This window comes from Nymphaea colorata, chromosome 4 (genome assembly GCF_008831285.2).
Source record: "Nymphaea colorata isolate Beijing-Zhang1983 chromosome 4, ASM883128v2, whole genome shotgun sequence".
Lineage (NCBI taxonomy): Eukaryota > Viridiplantae > Streptophyta > Magnoliopsida > Nymphaeales > Nymphaeaceae > Nymphaea > Nymphaea colorata.
The window spans coordinates 97767-124111 of NC_045141.1; the positions used below are offsets into that span (position 1 = coordinate 97767).

Below are 26345 nucleotides of genomic sequence, written 5' to 3' on the forward strand. Positions count from 1 at the left end.
ACTGCCGCCCGACTTCCGTGCAGGCGCGAGAAAACTGCCGCCAACAGGAATCGAGTCCCGGGTGCAGATTCCAGGTTCTTACGGACAAGTTTCGGTCCAATCCAATAATATCCAAGTACCTCCTTCCCATTTGCATTACCAACGCGCGAAGCGTAGCGGCAACGGTTCCAGGTTTGGACCCGACATCCAACACTTGTTCTGCCCCCACGGGAAGGGCCCTTTTAAAGCTTCTGTTCGGACGGGGGCTGGGGAGTTGGGGGAGAGGGAGCTCCCACTCTGCATGAAGGATCGACGAAGAAGATGACGACGGCTGAGCAGCCGCTGAAGAAGCGGAAGCTACACGAAGCGGCAACTGCTACAGCCGTCGACTCCGTTCAAAAGGAAGTCACTGCTCCTTCTCCGCCGCTTTCGCTGGATGAAATCATGCGAAGGAGGAGAAACAGGGATGAGATCAGGGGCCTGTACGAGTGCTATCGGAGAATCCGGTTCTACGTCTCCCAGAAGGATTCTCGTCTCATGCCCGACTTCGAGCAGGCGTACCTCTCCCTTATCAAGGCTTCCCGAGGTCAGTGAGTTGGCCTGTTTTCTCTCTTCCTTTCTGCTCGCTGTCGTTTTCACTATCGATTTTTGATTCTTAGGGTTTCTTCCATTCTTAACTGATCCAGAGTATACGGTAGTGGATACCTTTTTTTTCAACTAGTGATTATGAAAAGTGGGTATGTGCGAGTTGGTTTGAACACAGAATTAGGGTAAGCTTTTTAGATGATCAATAGTCCTGCAGGTTAATTCTTGTGATGATAGATTGCATCGTGTATGTGTGTGCTAAAATATGTTAGCTGTCTAATGAGCTCAGAATGGAACATCAATTTGCTTTTGCTCATGGCAAACAGAAGACGGTAGAAAAATGTTGCTTACTGGGGCTAGTTGTGGTATTTGTAATTTTTTTTGTCATTTTATTTTCTCTTTGTTGTTAATTTATGTTGGAAGCGTCTATTTAGGAGGGTCAGATATCTCTTTCTCCGTTGCCTGTTGCAACTTACTTTATATAACATGCTAATCACACGCGCAGGTTGCACAAGTGCACAGCGTATCATAGCTGAGCTAATTCCTCGATATGCTCTCTACTGCCCAACTGCGCTGGAAGCTGCTGCTAAGGTTGCCATTAACATGTACGATTGTAACTTGTTGATTATGTTGAGAGGAGAAGATACCGATGGAATAGCATTTCAGACCGCCCAGGCTTGTGTTTTTGGTCTGGTTGATATATGTAATGCTGCATCAACTGTAGCACCTAGCTCGTCTGTTATTGGAGGAATCTGTTCTGCTGTTTTTCTCAATGTGTTGACTTTTTTCATATCAACTTTTGAGGGCAAGAACATATATGAAGCATCTGATTTGGAACTTGAGAAAATTGAAGATTCAAAAGACTTCTTCGCGAAATTAAAGCAGGCAATGGAAGAAAATGACACTTCCGTTTCAGAAAAACTATTTTTCTTTAGGGCACTAAGCCTTATTAGAATATTTGTTTATTGCCCTAGGAGGGTTCTTTCAGCTTGTTTTGAGCTTCTTGACTCTATAGATATTGGTGTTCAGAAAGGAGGTTTTTACTTTTTAAGGCAGGTAACAAGTCTAATTGATGCTCAAGATTCTGAGCTTCACTTGGATAAGCTGGATAACAGGCCCACTTTGACAACTGATTCTGTCTTGGCTAATACAAACTGCAATCATCTAGCTGAAGATGAATTGAAAACCACTAATGAGCACTTGCCTGATAAATCACTGTCAGCTTCAAGTAGCTTGATGGAAAAGGTAATGTGTGCGTGATTGAAACTTCCAGTTTAAGCCCGTGTATAGTACTATTTCCATGCTAGAATTTGTTTGCATTTCAGAAATGTTAACTTTTCCCTTGCATAGAAGATACACTTGGAGCTTGTCATATTGGCATTGATCATGGGTATGCTTGGATGCATAGAATCTATCTGCATTTTCCCATATTTACTTACCTTTCCACTAGAATGTGCTTGGTGCTTGCCGTCTTTGTCATCTTAACATAGATCAAGGGCATGAGACATCAGAGGTTCTCAAGTTCCATGGTCCTAAATCTCCTTATGGTTTGTTGTTATCTCTAGGCAAGCTGAGTGTAGGTGGAAAATGTGATCACTGTCGTTGCTAAAATAATAAAATTAGGTCACTACCGTTTATGCACTTTAAGTCTTTATTTCTCTGTGACATTGCATTTCTCTACACAAAAAAGGTGGTTCAAGATTGGAAAGAAGCAATATTGCAATTTCACTTCTACTGTTTGCATATTTTTTATGCTTATTGTGAACAGGCTTATTAGTGTTTTTGTCTGCTTATAAGATATCACTGAGCAAGTTTTTTTGGGTGAACTATTTTCAAATGGCAGGTTTTTGCAGAGACCCCTATGAGGAGGCTATGTTGTTAGAAGCCTTAAATGATGAGTATAACATTGAGCCTTGGCATACCTAGGCTGGACTAGGCATTTTAATCAATGCAACAGAAAAAGGAGAATATGGAAATAATAAAATACAACAATAATGTGATTATATGGTCCCATATATTATAAATGCATACGCAATCACATAAAGTCACATAAAAATGGTTAAAATAATACAAATTGTTCTGATAAATACACCCCAAATCATATTACACACACACACACACATTAGAGAGAGAGGGACAAAGAAGCACACGCACACACACACACACACACACACATTGCGTGTGAGTGAGAGAGAGGGAGATATATAGATAGGTGGATTGAGTGAGAGAGAGGGAGAGGCACTATGTTGTCAAAAACATTAAGCACAGCCTAGGCAGTTTGACGGACATGGAGACGGAGGACTAGACACATTAAGCAGACAATAGAGTGCAATACTAACTATTAAAATTAACAATGAGACCATTGTTAGATATCCCCAAAATCTGTTCACAGCAGAAAGAAAGCCAAGAGGAAGAGAAAGTGGCCAGATAGAGACACATCTTAATTGTTGGAGACAGTGTGTGTATTTGATTTATACATCACCCTATATGAAATTTTTACAGTAATACCCTTATGCACAATGGGTATTTGCAGAGATGCATAAATAGGTACAGGTAGACAAATAATACAAATGACAAGGAACTGGTCCTTATTTGATCCACATCCAGTAGCATATAAAATGATACCTTTGTTAACAACAATAGCTTTTCTTAATAGAAAACCTATGAATATATCACAATAAAACTATAAAAAGTATAAAACAATTAATGTGCATGATAACATAAGCACATTAAACATTTGATGACATGATAATAGGCATAATTAAAAAATTTGAAAAACCAATTTTCATTGTTGAACAATTAAAGTTTGCAAGTTACATATCATTAAGAAAAACTTACAAGTAAATTGAGCATGTAAAATCTCACCTCTTCCTAAGTCCAACCATTAAACCTCCAATTCTAATTTCTAAAAAAATCGTAAATCCGAAACCTAAAATTACTAATCTAATTGAAAAATCTGGTGATCTAAATAATTTGAAATGTGTTGCCATAAAATTGTCTATGTTATATATGTTGCTATAAAAACCTCATTTTATGTTATTTAATATATATATATATATATATATATATATATATATATATATATCTATATAGATAGATAGATAGATAGAGAGAGTAATTAATGATATTGGAATTTGTAGTTGTCAGGATCTAATATGTATATTGTGTATGTTTTATGCGTGTGTGTCTTATGTAGACAGAAGATATATATGTAACTGGAACATAGTATAAGATCAAAACTGACAGCTGCATTCACGCCATGCTTGGTTGTCAGCGTGTAATTTAAACAATGTTTTAATAGAATCTGAATTACTATTTCCTTTTCCTTGCTAATGCCTAACATAGAGTTGGCATGTTAATCTGTCTCTGTGCATTATGCTTCTGAACTTATTTAGCTAATTTTTCCTACTTTTCAGCTATTATTTCATGTAGTAAATGTAATTCTCTACCAGCACATTATCTTTAATTAACAACACTTCAATTGTTACTTGCCTTGTCTTTCTTTAGAAGGTGTTGTTGTCTGCAAACTGAAAAATGAGATATTACTCTGTGCAGTTATTTTCATGTCTGTTTACCTATAAGTGAACTGGGAAATGGCATCACTTAGTTAATAGCATTGTCACAAATGTCGCGTTTTATTAAAAAAAAACATGATAAATATGATAAATATAAGTCAGCCGTATTAAACGTCAATAAAACGCGTCTTTTTCAAAAAACGTCAGAAAATAAAAAACGCAAAAGGTACACATTTTTTCGCATCTTTTTTGCGTTTTTTTTACTGGATGTTAGTTTTTTTGTTTCTAAGTGTTCAGCCTAACCATGAGTTTCTATCTTTAAAATGTATAAAATAAGAGAGGGAGTTGATTAACCAGAAAATTAAGCATAATAAAGAAGAGAGAGTGCTGAAAGGTGCATGTAGTAATAAAGATTAATTATGTAATAAAGAGCAGAGAGAGATGGTTTACAGAAAATTAGATGCAATAAAGAAGAGAGGGAGAGAGAGCCAGCTGCTCCTACGAAGCCCCTAGCCCATAGCATTAACTCCTTCATTAGCTCAGCATTCATATCATGCGGCTGAGTAAATTGGTTAGAGGAATTCGTGATGCTCTTGCTTCGCTTGAAATCCTGATATCTGGATGCACCTACATGATTTCCTTGAATAAATAGATCTTGTACGTTGCTGATCCCTTCTTGGCCTTCTTCTTCTTCTTGAGGTGGAGGGGTGGGGTCGCTAGCAAGAGAGAGATAGAGAGAGAGATGAGATTCTTGCCCCTTTATATATATAGATCCTGGTTTTTTTTACTCATTTTAAACAGTCTTCACCTCTAAATTTTTGCTCATACTACAGAAGCTTAACTGTCAAAAACGTACAAATTAGAGGCTAATGCTTTTAATATGCTTCATACATTATATATGGACACATAACGCTGCTGCATCCTAGTGTTCACATTTTTCAAAATTGATGTGTCCAAACCCATCGCTCAGCACCCATGTGACAAGATTCCAATCAGTTACTAAAATGTTAATATATATATATATATATATATATATATATATATATATATATATATATATATATATATATATATATTAACAATCTACGTTATGTATGTTTATCATAACTTGCCTTTGTGGTGCAGGTTATCAGTAAGGATCCTTCATTGAAAATGTGGATCATTTCAAGATATAAAAAACTATCGGGAACAGCCTCCTTTAAAACTGCATTAGAAGTGGCATCAATCCTGGGATCAGCCATGGGATCTTTGTCTGATCCTGCTTCTAGGCTTGAGAATGAAGAAGATGTTGATAACGACAACTCTAATTTTTCAGATTATATTAGTCGACAGTATTTGATGCATGATGTTGCTGGTTGCCATGATGATTCAACTGATGCATCTGGCAGAGATTGTTCTTCTGCATTAAACAATGCATCTTCAAAGGATCCTCACCATGACAAAAAGGAATTCGCTGACAAGGGCTTCAAGCACAATATTAGCTCTGGTGTCTCTACAGCCATATCTGAGGTTGACGGAAATGCAAGGCATGAGTCTGGAGACATAGTCTGCTTGAGGGACGTAATGACTGCTGAGAAAGAGAACAAAGACAGAGCCTTTATGCAAAAGGATTTTGGGATCCAGCAAGTGCAATCTTCAATCTCCAAGCCAGACCTCAGGAATGTTTTACCTGTTGGGGTCGGCAAAACAGGTCATGCTGAGAACCATCTTTCTGAACCAGAGCTTAGCTCTCCAGCTGTAAGGGGTATTTGTGGTGGTTTAACATCTCCAAAACAACCATTCTCACCAAGGCTCCATTCAACATCCACTGGTCATGTTACTTGGTACTTGGATGGAGATCCTACTGCTATGGATGTCTTCTCTGCTTCAAAGCAACTTTGGTTTGGTGCTGTTGGACATGATGCAACAGAGAGTATTGTAAGACTGCAGTTTGAGAAGTTTGGTCCCATAGAAAGTTTTGCCTTTTTCCCTATACAGAGATTTGGCTTGGTTGAGTACAGGCACATAATGGATGCTATAAGAGCTCGCGAGTGCATGCGGCAGTTTTGTATCTCTGGTGCATTTCTTCGTGTAAGATTCTTAGATGTAGGCTTAGGTAGCAGAGGAACTGTTAGTGGTGTTGCGGTTGGAGGTAGTTGCTGTGTTTATGTTGGCAAAGTAACCAACAAATATTCCAAGAAAGAGATTCTTCATGATTTAATTGCTCTGTCATCTATCAGACCTCACACGTTTACTGATTTGACCAGTGAAAGTGCACTGCTTTTAGAATTTCAAACTGCTGAAGAAGCTGCTGCTGCAATGGCTTGCATTCGAGGCCAGCGCAGAGAAAAGGGTTTCCATTGTTTACCTAGCAGACACTTAACTTTGAATACCAGGTTTGATGATGGATTCGCACCTCGCTATCAGCTTTTGGTATCTCAAATAGATGGTTCTGTCTCTGAAGAAGAAGTAATTGGTGCATTCTCAAGATTTGGAGAACTGATGGGGTGGAACTTTTTCCGGCATGATAGATGCTGCATAATAGATTTCCGTTCACATGAAGCTGCTGATGTTGCAAAATCTTGTCTGCATGGTGCAAGATTTGGGGCTACGACAATATGTGTCGAGTTCAGAACAAACAAAGGCAAGGTCTCCCAAAATAGTTTGATTGAGCCGCCACATAATCAAACAGTATATGATAAGGCTAAAGTATCTCCATTAGCATCAGTATTTGCAACTTTGTGTGCAAAATACAGCATTATCCAACAACCGAGAAAGATCCACATGAACTCATTGAGGGATGAGGACCGGGTCCCATCAAATGTACTCTGGTTTAGCTTGCCAGATAATTCATCTTTCTTAACCGATGATGAGATCATGTCTGTCTGCAATCTTGCTGCTGGACATGTTGGGCATGTTTGTCTATTAACAAGGACAAGCTTTTCCCAAGTATCTGGTGCTTTTGTTGAGTTCAGTGGTGTAGATGCAGCAGCAGTAGCATTAAAGAATATTCAGGGATGTCCAGGCTTGTTCTTTGAAGTTGACTTCAGGTGTGTTTGCTGTTTCTTTTATTGTTTTTGACTTATGTATTTATTTTTTGACTGTTGCTTTCCTAAAATATTATGATGAGTAACAAAGGACCTTTTGTTTTAATTTTTGTGTCTCATCTTCTGCTGAACTTTCAGTGGCAAGTTAGTTTTTTGGTTCATTTATTATCCTTACGTATCTCTGCAGCAGCTAATGCAAAAATTAGGCCAATGACTGTTGCTTTCCTAGAATATTAGGATTGAGCAACAAAGGACCTTTTGTTTTAATTTCTGTATCTTATCTTCTGCTGACCTTCACTGTCAAGTTAGTATCTTGGTTATTTTGTTACCCTTACGTGTCTCTCCTATGGCTAATGCATAAAGTAGGCCAATGTAAATATTGCTTTGTTTCAAATTTTACTTTGTTTGACTTTTTAAAGGTCATTGAAGTTGTAAAACAGTTTGAACATTAAGCAATCTAGATTTTGTATGTCTAATGATTGCGCTTTAAAATTATGATTCTTGGTAGTTTCCTGTGTTTCGTGGATGCAAACAGAATAGCCGTATCAGTACACTGCAAAGAGTCGGGCACACTGAGACCTGAAAACTTGCCCTTAGGCACATGTTATATATATATATATATATATATATATATATATATATATATATATATATATATATACAATTGCAGAGAGGTGGAGGTAGTGATGGTATATGATCTTTCTCCTCCCCATTATTGTTCAAGTGAGAAAGAGAGAAAGGTTTGTACTTTGAGCAGTCCGACACTCCTTTCTGATCTTCCTTTTCTGATTTACGAAGAGATATTTTTGTGTAGTGACTTAGTGAGAAAGAAAAGGAGAAACCTTTTTACTTTGAGTTGTCTGGTACTCCTCCCTTGTTTTTCTTTTCTCAGTTACAGAGAGAGAGAGAGAGAGAGAGAATCTCTAGTCATATTGGCTTTGTTAAAAATGAGATGCATGTGTCTGTTACGTTTGCACTTTTTATGTTTCAAAAAGCACATGCCCTGGTCGTGCCTATGTTTGTCCTTGTCCTTGTCTTTGTTGAAATGTGCCTGTGCATAGTTTGTGTGTAAGTATCCATGTGAGGCAGTGCATTTTATTGAAGCATGATGTGTTTAGTATATTGAATCTCCTTTAGGTGTGACCACGGTTGAAGCTTTAACCCCTTCATAAAGCTTGTGAGAGTTATGTCTAAAAATTAGTGGTTCCTTTATAATGGAAATATGGATGGACCAAGTTCATCGTTTTGCATGTTGATCCTTTTTTTATCTTTTTTTTCCCAGAACCTGTTTGTGGCTTTTGAAACTTTGAACAAGACATGCATGTAACAATTGTAATGGAATTTCTGCCATGTACATTCAAGGAACTCTCTCTCTCTCTTTCTCTTTTTCTATGTATATATATCACATTGTTGTTGTTGTTTTTTTTTTGTGCGTGTCTTTGTGTATATATTGTTACATTGAGAGAGAGAGAGAGCCCAAAAGAATGCTCATTATCGTAACCCTAATCTCAAGTTAAAGAGATTAAGGCTGGCGGTATAGAAATTACAAAAATAGTCCGACAAGTATAAGAAAATATTTAAAGGCCTACTCTCTAACTTTTTAATATTGCAAACACTCTCTTTAACACTCCCCTTCAAGCTGGAGCATATATATATATCAATCATGCTCAGCTTGTTACAACCTCTTAGGAAATCGTTTGTGGGAAGAGCCTTGCTGAAGATATCAGCTGCCTGATCTTCTGAGGAAACATGAATAGCGCTAATAATTCCTTCTTGAACTAGGTCCCGAACATAGTGACAATTCACTTCAATGTGTTTCGTCCTCTCATGAAAGACATGATTGTTTGTAATATAGGTTGCTGCTTTGTTGCCGCAATACATCTTCATTGGGAGATTCACTAAAACACCCAACTCTAGAAGCACTGATCTGACCCATGACATTTCAACCGCAGCTTGAGCCATATCCCTATATTCCGACTCAACACTAGATTGAGCCACCACATTCTGCTTCTTGCTTCTCCAAGAAATAAGATTATTTTTCACAAAGACATAAAAACCTGTGGTAGATTTCCTGTCATCTACAGATCTTGCATAATCAACATCACTATACACTTCGATGTCAACACCTTCTCCCTTTTTAAACCATAACCCTTTCCCGGGGTTGATTTCAAGTATCTGACAATCATTAGAGCAGCATCCCAATGAACCTTTCGAGGTTTTTCCATGAATTGACTTAGCTTATTCACAACAAAACTAATGTTGGAGCGAGTAACCGTCAAATACAACAGTTTTCCTATTAAGATCTAGAGCCAAAAGGCCCTGATTCATCATCATGTATATGAATGCGAGGACGAGGATTCATGGGAAGTGTGACAGGTTTAGCCCCCAATAAACCTGTTTCTTGGAGAAGATTAAACACATATTTTCTTTGAGGCACTACAACTCCTTTACTACTAGGGGCCACCTCAATACCAAGAAAATAACGGAGTTGTCCAAGGTCTTTTGTGACAAAGTGTTTCTGTAGAAACTCATTCGTTTGAGCTATCTCTTGATTACTTTCGCCGGTGAGAACAATATCATCAACATATACAATCAATATCACTATACCAGATGTGCCTCACTTGATAAACAACGAGTGATCAAGCTGGATTCTTCGAAATCCACACTTAGATAAAACCTCAGTCAGCTTATGGAACCATGCACGGGGACTTTGTTTAAGTCCATAAATGGCCTTCTTTAGTTTGCATACCTTGGAGCACTCTCCCTATTGTTCAAAACCAGGTAGTTGCTGCATATAGACTATTTCAGAAAGATCTCTATATAAAAAGAGATTTTTCACATCTAGCTGAAATAGAGGCCACTCCCGCTGGATAGCAAGAGATATAATCAGTCGAATAGTGCCCAATAGAGCCACTGGCGAAAAGGTCTCGAAGAAGTCAACTCCATAAGTCTATGCATATTCTTTTGCGACAAGACGTGCTTTGAACCTTTCAATTGAACCATCAGAATGATACTTGATGGCAATGTTGTAAAAAGTGTATCGTAAGCAGTATCGTTCTAGCTTTAAGATACGCCGTATCGTAAAATATCGTAATGGATCGTAACCGTATCGTTTCTTGAACCGTTCAATTGAATCATCAAAATGATACTTGATGGTGAACACCCATTTGGAGCCAACTACATCACAGTGCATCGGTGGATCCATCAAGTCCCAAGCCTCCCAAGAGATAAGATCCTTCATTTCCTCCTGCATGGCTTGCATCTACAGTGAATCTAACAGGGCTTGATGGTCGGGAGACAAGATAATATGACTATACATAGTTCGATCAAACTGCACCAAACTTGTACTCAGATAGTCAGTAGAGACAGAATTAGAAATCGGATGTAGTGTGCACTTTCGCTTGCCTTTGTGAATAGCAATAGGGAGATCATGTGCGGAGTAGTCATCATTTATACATGAGTCGGCTTATCAGTGGAACTTACCTCTTGAGAAGCCTTTGGTGGGCAGTTGGGAGAGGGACTGAGACGACGAGTGTAAACTAAGGGAGGATCATAGAAACATTCACGTGACATAGGTTGAGAGGGAGGGATCAACTCAAGTGACACATGAGGATTAGGAAGAGGAACAAATACTGACATCTCAGACGTAGAAGGACTCGAAGGGGAAAAATAAAGACAAGACTTAAAGAATGTAACATCCACACTGATAATCTCTTTCTTGGTCTGGGGATCAAAGCACTCCTTTTTGATTGATAGAATAGCGAATACATACACATTTGATGGCTTGGGCAGCAAGTTTGTTTTGTTTGGGCCTAGGATATGTGCAAAGCAGGTGCATCCAAATACTTTGGGAGGTATATGAAATAACCGTCGATTTGGATATGAAATTTGAATGGGGATACGTTCTTGGGTGGCTAATGAGGGTAATCTGTTAATGATATAGCATGTAGTAAGAATAAGTGAATAACATCACCTCAAAAATAAGCAGGTACGTGAGAATGCAGCATGAGGGTGTGGGCCACATTTAGGAGTTGCCGATGTTTGCGTTCGGCTACACCATTTTGTTGGGACGTGTAAGGACAAGTAAATTGAGGTCGACTTCCATGATTGGCATAAAATTGAAGCAGAGCGGAAGACTTGAATTCAAGAGCATTATCAGTGCGAATATTTTTGACAAGGAAGCCAAACTGAGTTTTTATTTCCTTGACAAATTTCTAAACAAGAATACCTAACTGACTCTGGTAAAATCATCAACTAAAACAAGATAATACTGAAAACGCGAGCGAAAAGGAACACGACTAGAACCCCACACATCCACATGAAGGAGATCAAACAAACTTTGACTAGAAGGACTCTGACTCAAAGGGAAGCTACTCCGTGTATGTTTACCTAACTGGCAAGCATCATAGAAGGACTCTGATGCAAAGATATCTAGAAACATGCAACGAAGTTTGGACACTGATGGATGGCCCAGTCTGGGATGCCACTGGAAAGGAGAAGTCCTCGAAGGGAATGAAGATGCAACATCTACTGGGCAGATAGGAAGTAGAGACCCTCACGCTCATAGCCGCCACCAATTATCTTTCCAGTTGGTAAGTCCTACAAATAACATGAACCAGAATAAAAAATGACTCTACACTGTTAGTCAATAGCCTGCTGCTTAACAGATAACAAATTAGCAGGAAATTGAGGAGCATATAGCGCACGTGTAATAGTGCCTAAGTGTGAGAGGTAGATATCACTGCTGCCCAAAATAGGAGACAGTTTGCCCTCAGCCAGTTTGATATGTTGTGGTGTAGAGAATCTGATTAATGATGAAAACTTCTATGGTTGATTACAACAATGCCTGCCAGAATCTATCATCCACAACATATTATCAGTGGGAGCACCAACAGAGAAGGCTGAGTCTATTACAGCAATATTGGCAAATGCAGAGGCAGATCTCTAAGAACAAGATCATATTCATCATTACTTAAGGGAATATGACATGGATATAGGAGGATCAGTAAAAGACTCAACCATAGATATTGTCGCCCTTGAGGGAGCTGTTTGGGATGAAGAAGGACTTTTGCCTGCAGTGATTCTAGCTCCACCAAGTCCAAGTGGACCAACAAAACTGATCGTGGTTCCATATGAGAAGGAATTTCCAGCCATAGTAAACTGCCAAACAGAATTTGACGCACAATATATTTAGGTATAAGATGCAGTAGCAGCAACAATGGAGAAAAGTATCTTCGCACCACCATAGTAAAAAAAAAAAAAAATTGGTAGGCTGGGAAACTATGGCACATGGACACGGCAAATTAGCCCGCATATCTGTGTCGACACGCGAACACGCGGATCCGGACACGGGACACGGTTGGGGCACGCCAAAAAATAAAAGTTATTAAATTTTTTTTTTTCCATTTTATCAATTTTTTGTGATGCATCCAATTATTTCCATGAACAATCTTTTCAAATACTCAACACTTTTGTGATAATACAAACTTTCTTACGAGATTGTAGGAGTGAACTATTAATTTAATGTTTTTTTTTTATTTTATCATTTTTTAGAATATAAAATTTACCGTGTCCGCATATCCAAATTTTTTGAAAATTACTATGTCTGTACCCGTATCCTCATACCCACACTCGTGTGACATAGCTGGGCAACAAAAAAGAATCTGAATCACTAGATCTGAATCACGGTAAGGTGCCAGTTTACTCCACTTTCAGCCGATGATTGTACCAGCTCCACTTCTAGTTGTCTCACATACGACAACACACACACCTCGCAGTCCACAATTCTGCTCCACATACAATTGCACATAGGACTAGCAATTTTAACTAACATTCACATATTGGCAGATCAATTCTGCTACAAGGCTCTAATCATGCCTGAAATTGCATCCATGAATAGAGAGACTGCTGCTGATTTCTGCATATTACAGCATACTGTTGATTTCAGAAGACTGCTGCTGGCCCATGTACAAACTTTCAGAAGACTGCTGCTTATTTCTGCATATTACAGCAGATTGTTGCTGCTCTACTTTCAGTCGCCCCACCTACGATCAGCAGAGCACCATCCACGACAAGAACAAGGCTGAAACAGCCTCCACGATCAGCAGATCAACTCTGCTCCACATGCCAAACTCTGCTCCACACTCTCTGAGGTTTCACATCCACAATCTGTCGATCATTATGCTCCTCACGTCAAACTGCATCCACAACCAGCAGATTGACTCCACAAACAGCAGCTCCTCACGTCAAACTGCATCCACAACAAGCAGATTGACTTTGCCCCACACGGTCAACACAAAACTCTGATCACAGCAGCAGTAACATCCACGAGATCCACTTAAGGATTTGATCAAGCCTTCCACATAGGCGTGACCAGGCCCTTCTCCACGCAGCACAACCAACCTCTATTCTCTTACCGTCTCCTTATTGGGTGATAAGAGGGAAGAAGGATGAGGTCGCAGGAGGAGATGGTCGCCGGAGAACTCACTTGGCTGTCGACATCAGAGAAGGCTTTGATACCATGTCATGATGAGAGAGAGAGACAGCCCAACAGAATGCTCATTAACGTAACTCTAATCTCAAGTTAAAGAGATTAGGAGTGGTGGTACAAAAATTACAAAAACAGTCCAACAAGTATAAGAAAATATTTAAAGACCTACTCACTAACTTTCTAATATTGCAAAAACCCTCTTTAACATATATACATCACATTGTTGTGCTTGTACCCTCTCATGATGATGTGGATGCATTATTGAAATAGGAGCATCCATTAGACATTGGACTAGACTAAGTTAGATAGAGATTAGTCAAGAGTGACGGATAGTCACAGAAAACGCGTTTTTTTCGAAAAATCACGAAAAAAACACGATAAATTAAGTGGCCGTTTAAAACATTAAAAAACACATTTTTTTTGAAAAAAAACGTTAAAAATGAAAAAACGTTTTTTAACACGTTTTTTTGTGTTTTTTCACTTTTTTCATTTTTTTCAGTTTTTTTAATGCCAACAATTTTTTTTTTCATTTTCAATTTTTTATTTGTTACAAATCTGCTTATCTTTTGATGTTTATGTTATTAGTTTCACTTATTTTATTTTCCCCCTTTTTTAGTTTTTAAAAATTTTTAAAAGTTTACGGTATTTTTTCCTTTTTTTTCATGCTCGCCGTATTATACCCGAGAAAAACCTCGCTGTTTAAAACTCCAAGACGTTATTTGTGACTATGTAAGACCTAGGAGCTCTCATTCCTCCCCTTGACGGACTCATGTGGTTGGATCATACCAAACTAGAGATGGAAGGTGCCCTTTTAAAGTGTTCCTCACATGATACTTATTTAGATAGGGATTGGTTAAGGCCTTGGAGCATGGGTGTGCCTGAAATGGCCACACACCTGTGTCAACAAGTTAGACAATACAAGTTTACAACTCGAAGGGGCATCGTGGCGCTTGGATGCCAAGCACGTGGCATTCGTCCTCTAATTCTTCTTCGGTTGAAGTGTTGATCCCACTCTTCTGGGTCTGCTTCACTTTTCGAACATACAAGTAGTTTGGATGAGTTATTAGTCTTTCATAGCGGAGTTTTGGGTTGCCCACGGGATCCTGGAAGATCAACTGTGGCTATACTTTGCGTGTCACATACACTACTCTTGCATGGGCTGAGAGCCTGAGATAATCAGCTAGTGCATGAGTTTGTTCCTCTACAGAGAATCTGCCAACACAATTCTTTGAAAACTTTGTCCCGAGTATCCCTCGCAAAGAGAACCCTTGCTTGAAGGATGAGCCCTTTAACCAAGGTAGAACTGACAGACAAGTGCCACATAGTTGGCATCCAAGCACCACGTTTTTCCTTCGGGTTGTAAACTTGTATTATCTAGAAGTTGTGTAATAGGGATGCATATATAAGGTCGTCCTGGAAACCGCAATTGTATACAAATTTTTTGAATGAAAGGAAGAATGTCTCCCGCCTTAATATAACAACTCTAGTGCCTTTGCCTTAGCAGTAAGATAGAAATAATGTTGTTGTTGTCTTGTGGAAAATGGAAATGCTTTCTCTGGAGCTTCACTGTCTGGAGGTCTAAAGGCTGCTAAGGTTTTGAACCTTAGGCTTTACTTGGCTCTAAGAAGAAAAAAAGTAGCTGTGTGACTGCATTGCACCCCTCTACCCTATGATAAAACCCTCACTCATTTGCAAACGATACTTCAAGCGAGTAGAATAGGGTTTGTTTGACTTTTGATAACATATTAGTGGTGCACATGAATTGGACTGTAAATGTGAATCAGAGCCTCTAAAGCAGTATGGCTCGGGATATTGTAATGTATTATTGCAAATTGGATTAGAAATGATTTTAGAAGCTTCATGTTTGGTAAATGCTTAAGAACTTACATGTTTTAAGAAGTTCCAGCTTTAAAATTAGGGTTCTTGCCCGACTATTGCATAATTGGGGCCGACATATTCATATCAAGTGCTTCATTTATGAAATGGATATGTCCATGTGTGTGAGCAACAATGCAAAATGCATTTGTAGTATAGACAACAAATATCGTGATTTTTTTGAGAATATTGCGATATTGATAAAAAGATAAAGAAAATGATAAAACGAGAAAATATACGAAATTTTCAGGAAAACTTCAAAAATGAATGTATTGCAACTTTATCGTGTTTTTTTCATTTTTTTTCAACTTTTGTTTCTATGTTTTATTTATTTTCTTTTTCTTTTAAGGGTGAGTGGTTCATTCCATCCCCCGTAAGAGAGGCCATTGACTTTCCTCTATGCCCTCCACGCCCAGGTTCACAGGGCATGCTTTGGGACCTATTATGGTCCAAAGGAAGAGCGCATTGGGACGTGAGTGTGACCACTCCAGTATTCGAACACGAGTCCCTTTAAGAGGTGGATCACCTTGCCTCCCAGTGCACTACAATATTTTATCATTTTAACAAGATCTTTTTTATATCTTCTCATTAGTTTCTTATTTATTTTATTTTTACTTAATATTTTGAACTTTTTATTCTTCTAAAAAACTTTGAGATTTTCCAAAAAAAAAAAAGAAAAACTTTGCTGAGAAAATTACCCGAGAAAGACTTTGACGATAAAAACCTGAGAATGATATTTCTAGCTATGATTTGTAGTAATCAAAGTTGTCTTTGTGAAACCTACCCAAAGACGAAGTTGAGTTTCAAACTTGGTACTTTTTTAACATAGCCTTTTCCACGAATGTTTGGATGGGAAATCTTATTTAGCTTATATCTTTAAGACAATTATATAAGAAGATGCTAATTTCATTACACATGGCCATGTTAAAGATGTTAAATACAGTGACCCAAGTCACTTATTCAGGAAAATAAGCTTATGTGGACATGCCTTGTTAGTAGGGCATCAGAAGTTACTGATTGTGATGTTTCATTAATTTATTTTGCATCTTTGATATGAAAAATAAGTGCAATGTTAAGGGTTGAATATCTGATTTGCCCATCTCACTTGGCCCTGGTGCATTATTTTTCAGAAAACTTTCTATGATCTAGTTTTCAAAATTTAGTTGCTCCAAAATTGTGGCGTCTATAATTGTTTAATTTGGTTTGGTTTCCTAGGGCTTCTTGCCCTTTGAGAGAGGGAATTCCTTTTGTTCTTTTACCCATTTTCTTCTTTTTCAGTTTGAAGTACAGAGGTTTCTTGTAGTAGAAGACTCTCGGATGAATGCATGCTATGTGGAACATGAAATTGCAGGGGAGTGAGGTGATTGCAATATTGTAAAAAGCGTATCGTATGATGTATCAGTCTGACTTTAAGATACGCTGTATCGTTAAATATCGTAACATACCGTACTGTATCGTATTTAAAAAAAAAATAATCAGAAAAAATAAAAAAAAATCTGAAAAAAATCAGTAAAAATTAATGTATCATTATCATACGATACGTATGCCAATTGAATTTAAAATATTTAGTTCATATGATATAGCTATCCCCCATGGCTGCATATGTCAGCACTCTAGCATTCATGATTTCTTGATCGAACTTAATCTCCTTGTTGAAAAAAAAAGAACAATGATATGAAAATGGCTGTTTGGTGGTGTGAAAAACCGATCTGTTAATGATATAAGTTGCACCTAAGTCCCAGTGGTATGTGGGGGAGGCCCACATACCCGTACTGGCATATTGGTACGGCAAAACCGGTACGGTGATACGATTGGGTACGTTTGGATCGGTTTCGGGTCGGAACTGATCCAAACCACACAAAAACATTGTCTTAGTCTATTTATGTTTTTTTTTTATGAGATTATATGTAGGAGTTATGAAAGAAACATTTTCTTAATGATGTGATATCAATTTTGTTTTCGGAATTAAAAATATATAATTACCGCGGTGCCGAGATTGGTGAAAACGCTGTACCCGTACGCACTTCCCCGTTCCCGTACAAGCACCTTTACCCCTACCTATGTGACATAGAGTTGTACTCATTGCAGGCATGCGGTTAGTGGGTCCTATGTTTTCTCATGGGCCTTAGCCAAGTGATCCTCTAATCTTTTGTGTATAAGCAGGCAACAATTTGCTAGTTGCTGACCAACCATAGCATTCAGGAAGGTGGACATTTTAGAGTCTCAAATGATAGATTGTGTATGGTAGTTATCAAATTTCAAAGATCTATTAAATGCAGTATGTGGTTGTCATAACACCTGGCTGCTGAGTGCTGAGCAGGGTATCCAGGGATTTGACCTAGGATTGGGGAGCTCAATGTTTGTGTTGATTCTTGGTCAATCCAGATGTGATCCAATGATTTGCATGATGACTGGAGATTAAATGTTTCTTGAGGTGTCATTTATTTAAGTGGAGGTAAAACGTGTGATTTGGTAAAATTGTTAGGGCAACTAACGTGAACTTTGTCAGAGCTTGTAGTTGTAAATGTTCAAGGCTTGTTTAATTTACTTTTGTTATTTATCCTCTTTGGTCATCAATGTCTATCCACATGCTACTATGAAGGCATCCGGGCTACTTAAATGTTTTATGCTGTATGTGGTATTTTTCCTGTACCTTATCCATGGGAAGTAACTTGCTTGAAAAATTGCCATGCTTTTGGCATAGTCAAAATAATGCAAACCTGTCTCTTGTGATGTTTACTTTGTGAGAATTATATAATGTGCATGCAACAAAGCAAACCTGCATCTGTCATGATAGTTTACTTAATGAAAGTTATGTGGGTTGCCTTCAATAAACCGGAAATTACATTTTCCTTCATGCACTATGTTTATATTTTTGAAGTTGACATTTATGACTTGCTTTCCTTTTTGTTTTTCCAATGTTAACAGCCCAGGTGCCCCATTCCACCTGGATGAGAAGCAGCTTCTGACAGGAAACCCAGGATATGTACGATCTCATAATGACTTATATTCTTCTTGTTGGGAAAATGTACCAAAGAACCAACCTCCTATACTCAGTTCAGACAGAATCCATGAGGTCAGACTGCGCGAATCACCACACAATCCTGTGGGAAGTACATGTGCGCATGGTTCTCATGCAGTTCCATCCACCTGGTCAGTTTCAAGCAATATCGAGATGGTGGAAAAGAAAGATGAGGTTTGTGATGGAATTGAAAACAAAGTTGCATCAGATGGGCCTTCAACATCAAAACTTCAACCTGGAGGAATTAACTCATTTGACGATCTCCACAGCAATCCTTCAGTAGTAGATCCTACAAGAAACTCATCACAGGTTTCTACTGTTGGACAGACCACTGAACATGTATGGTCATATAAGCAACCTGGGTTGGACCAACAAATAACACCTGCTGGAGGCATTTTGCATCCTCCACCATTACTGCCTGCTCCTATTATGCATCCACCTATCCAGACTTCACCTTTCATACGTCCTGGTTATGTTCCTGGAAACAGTTCATGGGTTTCTCATGGGCAAAGTTCTTCAGCAATTAGTCATGTTTCCACGGGTCCAGTGGCTAACAATGGCCTGCATTCAAATGTTTATGGCCGGCCACCCATTTTACCTTCTGTTACCCCACTTGCACAGCTAGCAGGAGGTCCAATACTCCATTTCCAACAAATGGTTCCCCTACCAGCTCCTCCACCTGTGTCACCACCCCCACCACCACCAGTGCCACCACCTCCCCTTCCTCCACCTCCTACTGATTTTCCCCCTCCATTGCCTCCACCACCACCTCCTCCTCCTCCACCACCATCAATGCCACCACTGATTCCACCTCCACCTAGTTCTCCTCCTCCCCTTGTTCAACCTTCTTCAGAAACCCTGAATATGTCCACTGGACACAATCAGTGGCAAGGCCTTCTATGCAAAAGTGGTTTGAATTATTGTACTGTCTGTGCTACAAGAGAAGAGTCTGATGCTTGTAAATACACATTTTCCTTCTGTGAGCCAGTCGAGTATGTATCTGGTTATAAATATTTTTTCGCTCCACTGAGATTGAATCTAATTACTGAAATTCTGGGGTTACTGATTTAAATTCTACTCTTATTAATATCTAAATCAGGTGGCCTGCTAAATTGGATGTGACAAAACGTACAGATTTCAGACATGTGAAATCGACCTTTGCCAACACTCCACCAAACAAGGTGAAAGTTTCTAAGTATTTTCTGAAAACAAACTTTGATTCTTTCCTCTACCTTGGATATTGGTGTCATTTCCATTTCTTGATTGAATATGCCTGGACTGGGGCTTAATGAACCATAGAGTATGCATGACTTCTCTCTTTCAGGAAGTTTGATACATATCACAGACATTTTTTTTTTCTCTGCTGTAATTGCAACGTGGTTGCTCTCTCTCTCTCATATGTCACATGTATTCTTAGTAGTACACTGTTTTTTTCCTAATGATATGAATATCTGCTTTGGAATTAGAACCACACATAAGGTTGATATTTGGCATTTGCTTTTGTCCTAGTTCGTTGTACACCATGCTTATGGTGGTACATTTTTGATATATACCAAAATGAGAAATTTAATTGTTTATGTCGTTTGTTTGCTAAATGTAGTAATTGATTTTCAGTATCTCTGGGAGATTGTGATGTTAGTGAAGATGATGAAGCCTTTAACATGGTAGATAAATTGTTCTACTCATTTTTTAGTTAAACCATAGTCGCAAGTATGTTTAATATTTTGAAAATATCTTGGTATATAATTGTCTTGAACTCAGCCAACAATATTGACAAAATATAGCGATATGTTCATGACTATTGTAAAAAATGAAAGTATCAGAAATTTATTCGAAGATGCTATGACATATTCAGAAATGTTCCTTTTTGTATTTTTGAACCGTTCATATTTTTCTGTTTGCTTATTCTGTGCTCTACAAAATAACTATGCTTGTTTCTGAGCTCTTTTTGAAAGATTGATCCCCGAGAGCTTGGTTCTGAGCTTGCGCTAATAGTTTTGAGCTTGCCCCAAGCTTGACGTGGGCTTGCTAGGAGCAGACCCGTGTTTGAGCCAGCTGAGATCAACTGGCACTCAGCCCTTGAAGATCGCTACTGAGACCTAATGCTTGGGTTTAGACCTTGTTCAAACAAGAGTATGTTGGTATTGTGACGTATCAATGATTCAAAATCATGTGTGCAGCATGCAAAAATACATGTGATATTATGGTACTCCATCTAAAGCAAAAAAGCTAAATGAAATTTTTTTATTAAGTTTAATATGTGATGATGAATATCATACAATTCACCTTAGGATCATGAAAAGTCATCTACTTTTCTACAACTTGGGATAATCCAATACCAATATGTTTAATTTGAAAACCGGTTGAAAGTAAGACATTTTATCTCTGATTGTACTCATTATGAATTTGGTTCTGTTAGCACTTAAAATACGAAATTTATATATTTAAATTGACAGGTGAGTTTTGCAATTCAAGATTTCTTGAGGACAAATTAAATATGATCATCACTGTCAAGCTAACAACTGAAGTGAGGAAGAACATGCTATTTTTTGAACTTTCCAGCTACTCCAGGTTGGGAGGTGTGTCCTGCTGTTTTGCGGAAGGATGTTTCTTCATTCTGATGAACTTTCCTTTGGAACCCTGTAGCACATGGGTGCTGCAAATAGGCTGCCTCAAGTCCAGTGTGATTTGGATACTGCTGTTAATGAATGATGGTTCTTTGTGCTCTAAGTTGTAATTGAATCACATACTTGTTTATACATATAATCTTCTTGGATACACACATACACACAGAGTTGGCTTATCCTCTCCAAACTTTCTTGCGTGCTCCCACACCCCCAATCTGTAGCCACATTCATGTGGCATAGCTCTTCATAAGTTTTGGAATGTAATGCTAGTAAATAAGACCACCATTAGAGCCAAGGAATATGCTGCTTCTTCGTTTCTCATCCACGAGTAATTATTATGCCATCGTAATTTCCAACAGACCCCATCATTGAATAAAGTCTGTCATATGTATGAGTCGACGATATCTTTATCCATAGGCTCAAAAAGTAATACAATTGATAAATAAACACAATAACTCATAACGACTGCTGTCAGCAATTTTTATATATGGCTTTTCTTTGAAATTTGTAGATCTTATTGGAACTGGGACCTCAAAGAAACGTAGGCATTTATTATGTGTACTGTATATTTGCACAATAGAACATATAAAAATTTCAAGTTGCAAATTTAGCAAATCTGGCTGCTGTGGGATTTCTCATAATTTTGGTTTCTGCTGCAACTCACTTGGGGGTAGATGCCCCACACGCCTTTTATTATAACAAATAAAAGAAACCAAATACGAAAGGGACAATATAAACAGGAGAAGGACCTAAGTCCTCATGGTGCTAAAAAATAACCCCATTCTACTTCAGAATGGTTTGGCTGTCCCAAGGAGATGACAGGCATCCCAAGATGCGTTAGTATTCATCAACAACAAAAACTTTCCATGACCTGCCCCTCCCAAAACAGAAAAAAAGTTTAAAAACCCATTACTAGAGATGTTGATGGCAGCAAGCATTTCCTGCTTCCACCTGAACGGGCCAACAACAAGGTTCCATCAACATGAGAAAGGGTACATGAAATATTGTTTATGAATTGATGTGTAGACCATGGCCAACTTATTAGGAAGAGGTCATCATGTTTATGGTTCATTCACATTAAACATCTAATGAAGAAAAAAAACTGCAGACTACATAAAGATGATTATATGAAAGTGATAGTAGTGACTTGTTTTTTGCTTGCTTTAGAAACACATAAATATGACCTTGTTAGTTAATTTAAAAGTATATAAATACCTTTTTAGATTAATTGAAAAAAAAAAACCATAAAAGGAAGAGTCTTGAGAGCACCAGATTTTATTTTTAGGTGTTTTTTTAGATGGTAAATTTTGTTGTCATTTTTTTAAACCTTTTATCTATGAATGCCTTTGTGGTACACGTTTATCAAATTTGAATATATATATATATATATATATATATATATATATATATATATAGCGAGAGAGAGAGAGAGAGAGAGAGAGAGAGAGAGAGTAATTGGTAGAAGAATATCCCAGACCACTAGGTCAGGGACAAAAACCGGGACACTCAAAATTGGTTGTTAAAGTACTTTCTTGTATAATCTTACCATGTAAGTATGATCTTAGGAATGCTTTGATGAGAATCGTACGCTAGTCATTATGAGTTTAACATGTTTCTCTAGTCATGAAAAAGTCAGTAGTTCTTTTTTGACATCAATTTTTTAAGAAAAATCATTGCTTTTTTAAAAAACTACTTGAACTAAGACATTATGTTGAATTAGTATTTATAAGCTCATTAGAATGTTAAAACGTTCATTTGTTGTTTAAAATATTTTTTTAACAAGAATTAAAGAGGTCTCAGCTTTTCCCTGACCTAACCTTTAGTTATATTATTTTTATACCATATCCTGTAGTTATAGTATTTTTCATGTATTATCTATACATATATTCCATGGATTGGCCAATGTATTTTCCATGCTGAGTTGCCCACTGTTTTGCTCATTGCTCGGTTATTTTCATGAATCTAACCATATGGATGGATGTAGAATGTCCAAATTTATTTGTTAAAGAAAAATGTGAATATTGAATGAAGACATAGGTTTATAAGGATTTTAAAAGCAAACTTTGTTTTCTTGTCTCATCAAATACATTGGAAGGCTCATGTGTTCATGATTTTTTTTTTTGGGTTCTTTTGATATTTTGCATTCATCTACGTATCAGATTTTTGAAGCAGCATAAAACATTCGCTGAGCATATGCATGTATGTGTGTGTGGTTGTGTCTGCTGAACCCACGGCCTGTATTTGGACTTGGACGCACACCTACACCCAATGACATGGGGGAAGAAATGTTACTGACAAGTGACAATAACTGTAGTGTTAAATGATTATTTCTCATCCCTGCATGAACACACTCAAATAGCCCCCCACCCCAGCCCCCCTTCTTTTCTCCTTAAGTGATTGACCATTCTGGCAACCATATGAATTATTTATTATTTTTTCCTTTAGTGATTAACTGACCATTATGGCCACATAGCTGCTTACATTATTTTTTCCTTGTGTGGTTACTGGTTGCAGAGAGAGGTTTGTCGACTACTACCAGCATCTTTAGAAGATCAAAAAGGAGTAAGTTTGGGTGCTTGTTTCAAGAATGGTCTTGTTTTGCATATGGTCATTTCTCTAGTATGCATTAGCATGGGCATTCTATCTGAAACTTGCATTTGCTTCTTATGAATTAGTTCTGGGCTAGTTGAAAGCATGATTAACATTTGCGTCATAAAAGTTAGTCTTGTGTGGAAAATGTGTCCAATGTGTACAACACATTGGAACTTAATCAAGGAGTTTATATCAGAGTCCTTCCATAAGTCTCGACATTTCAATTTGGCCATGTGGCTCTGTAAACCAGTTGTTTTAGCACTCTATACATGGCAAAAATACTTACCGGAATATTTGCATGTTTGTCTTACACCGGAAACTCTAAATGAATATTTACAAATCTGGCTTGAGTGGGATGCAACTCAATATTGGAAAAGACCCAACCAAGAGGTCTTATGCTTAGGGAAGATGAATGTGTTCAAAGTTCATCTATCTTAAATGTATGAAATTATTTAAAATATTCCGCAAGGTTTTTACTTAATTCTATTTCAGAGAAAATAGTTTCCCCATTCTATAGTTTTATTACAACAATTAATGGTCAACTGATTGTTCTGCTTGCAGAATGCTTTCTAATTTACATCATCATAAGCGATCGACTGAATGCTAAAACTGTTATGGTGTTTACTTTTCAAATTGGAAACTTTTTCTATTTTCTATGATGATTGAAGAACAAAATTAATCTTGAGATAAAGTAAATTGACCACAGAAATGTCATTTCACTGCATTTTAGAGCGTTACTTGCAAGGAAGTGTTTTGTCATATTTTGGGTAGAAACTGTCGAAACATTTGTAGCTACCTTTTACAAGTTTGTGTTACCTAATAGACTTGGTTCGTCATAATTTTGCCAACTTCATTGGAAAAGGTTGTGGTTGTTTCCCTTTTAGAAATATTAACTGAATGTTTCCTATGTAATTCATGTTTTCATATGTAGCTATGTCATAATTAATTGAAATTGAGATAGATAACACCTGTTGATTATCAAAGGTGATTACTTTTTTATTTCTGATATATTTGTATACCTGGATTGCAGTTTCGGGATTTTATTTCATATTTGAAGCAGAGAGAATGTGCCGGAGTGATCAAGATACCAGCTGGAACTGCCATGTGGGCAAGATTGCTCTTCATTCTTCCTCATTCCACTGATACGTGTACCATGCTTTCCATCAAACAGGAGCCTATGGAATCCCTTATTGCTCTGGTCTTACCGAAGGAAACTAACTTTGACTGGGTTTAATTCATAGTTTATGTGCACTTACCATTGATGAAGGAAAATCCTTGTAGGTTCTTATTGTTAGAGTGGTCGCCCAGATCTCTCTGGAAATCAACGCTGCTGTATTTATAGATGCCCATCCGTTCTCCTACGAATTTTGTTTTATAAGCAACTCCGTGATTGGGTGATGAAGAGTTACGTGTGTATATATCAGACCTAGTGGCCTTTTGAGGGGCAATTTTTATTTTGTACGAATTTTTGAAATGTAAATGTTCTGCACATGCAATCGATTATCCCGCTTCTCATCAATTTTATTTTTCATCCATTTCATTTTTTATTGTGATCAAATTGTTGTTACTTGATGACTTTTTTTCAGCGTAATTATTTTTCGGTGTTTGGATGGAATAATTTCTTTTTTCCTGAAGTTGTTTTAGGTGTTTGATAGTTGGACAATAGCCATACCAGAAATGGAAAACTTATCGTTGAGCTCTGGAAGAATGGTTTCAAGATGAAGTAATTTAACAAGCATGCCAATTGAAATGTATTTCATTTTTTTGTTAGTTGTCCAAGTGTCAGTTGATTTGTATGAAGTAATTCGTGTGCTAAAAGGTTGGTCAAATAAATGGGTCAATGTGGCAGGAGGAATTACAATAACCTGCGGTTTGCATGTCCAACGACTTCTCTTACATTTTCTTGGTTTTCAAGTATTAATAAGCCAAAGCACCAAGGGGTGGTAGCTGGTCAGTCGCTGTTTCAAATTTCAGCAGTGCCTTTTAGGGCTGGGCATTGGGGACCGATAATATCGGGCCTCGGGCTTGAGATTATGCGAGGCCTGGCCCGACCCATTCGGGCTGCTGCCAGCCACCTTTCAAGCTTTTTGTTGCTGTTGTTAAGGGTCTCGACTCTCGCTCAGCCCTTTCAAGCGTTTCCCCTCTTTCGTTCCGTCGTTCTTTCCTCTCCTGCTTTTCTTCGTCTTTTGGACGCGATTAATCGAACACTCCATGGGTTTTGAAGGGCAGACAACAAAGGAAGATTTGTTTTCCTTTTCTTTGTTCTTTTCCTCTTTTCTTGGATGCTAGACTGATGGGAGATCAAGAGGAGAAAGCGAGATGAAGGAGCACTCATCTTCGACCAACACCAATGGCCACTTCCCCTTTGCCGGCTACAGCGGACTACACCAATCGGCCAACACCAAACTGCCCACTTCACCTTTGCCGTCTTCGATCAACAAAGTGTTTCCCCTTTTCTCGCCGGCCACTTCCCACCACCAACCTCTGCCGGCTACAGTGGACTCCTCACCCGCAACCTCCACTCCGTCTCACTCCCCACGGCCTTCCTTCTCTGCCGCCTTCGGCCAACACCGCCCGGATTTGGTGTTGATTGAACTACACCATGGGTAGGCCCTGCCCCAACGACGAACTCCT

General features: G+C 38.1%; 1 protein-coding gene across 3 annotated transcripts; it reads left to right on the plus strand.

The window, feature by feature from the left end:
* The first annotated feature begins 228 nt into the window (after positions 1-228).
* LOC116253306 (uncharacterized) lies at positions 229-25230 on the plus strand. 3 transcript variants are annotated; one of them, XR_004172418.2, is made up of 8 exons: positions 229-565; positions 1070-1809; positions 5205-7108; positions 18399-19484; positions 19592-19673; positions 20949-21071; positions 23634-23681; positions 24742-24831. XR_004172418.2 is itself a non-coding variant. In XM_031628069.2 (7 exons), exons 1-7 carry the CDS (start codon positions 301-303, stop codon positions 24943-24945), a joined length of 4329 nt encoding a protein of 1442 aa, XP_031483929.1. In that variant the 5' UTR covers positions 229-300; the 3' UTR covers positions 24946-25230. The 3 variants fall into 3 exon arrangements, 2 of the variants coding, with proteins under 2 accessions (XP_031483929.1, XP_031483930.2); XM_031628069.2 differs by lacking the exon at positions 20949-21071 and having other exon boundaries at positions 24742-25230; XM_031628070.2 differs by lacking the exons at positions 20949-21071; positions 23634-23681; positions 24742-24831 and adding an exon at positions 20107-20920.
* Positions 25231-26345: the final 1115 nt, after the last annotated feature.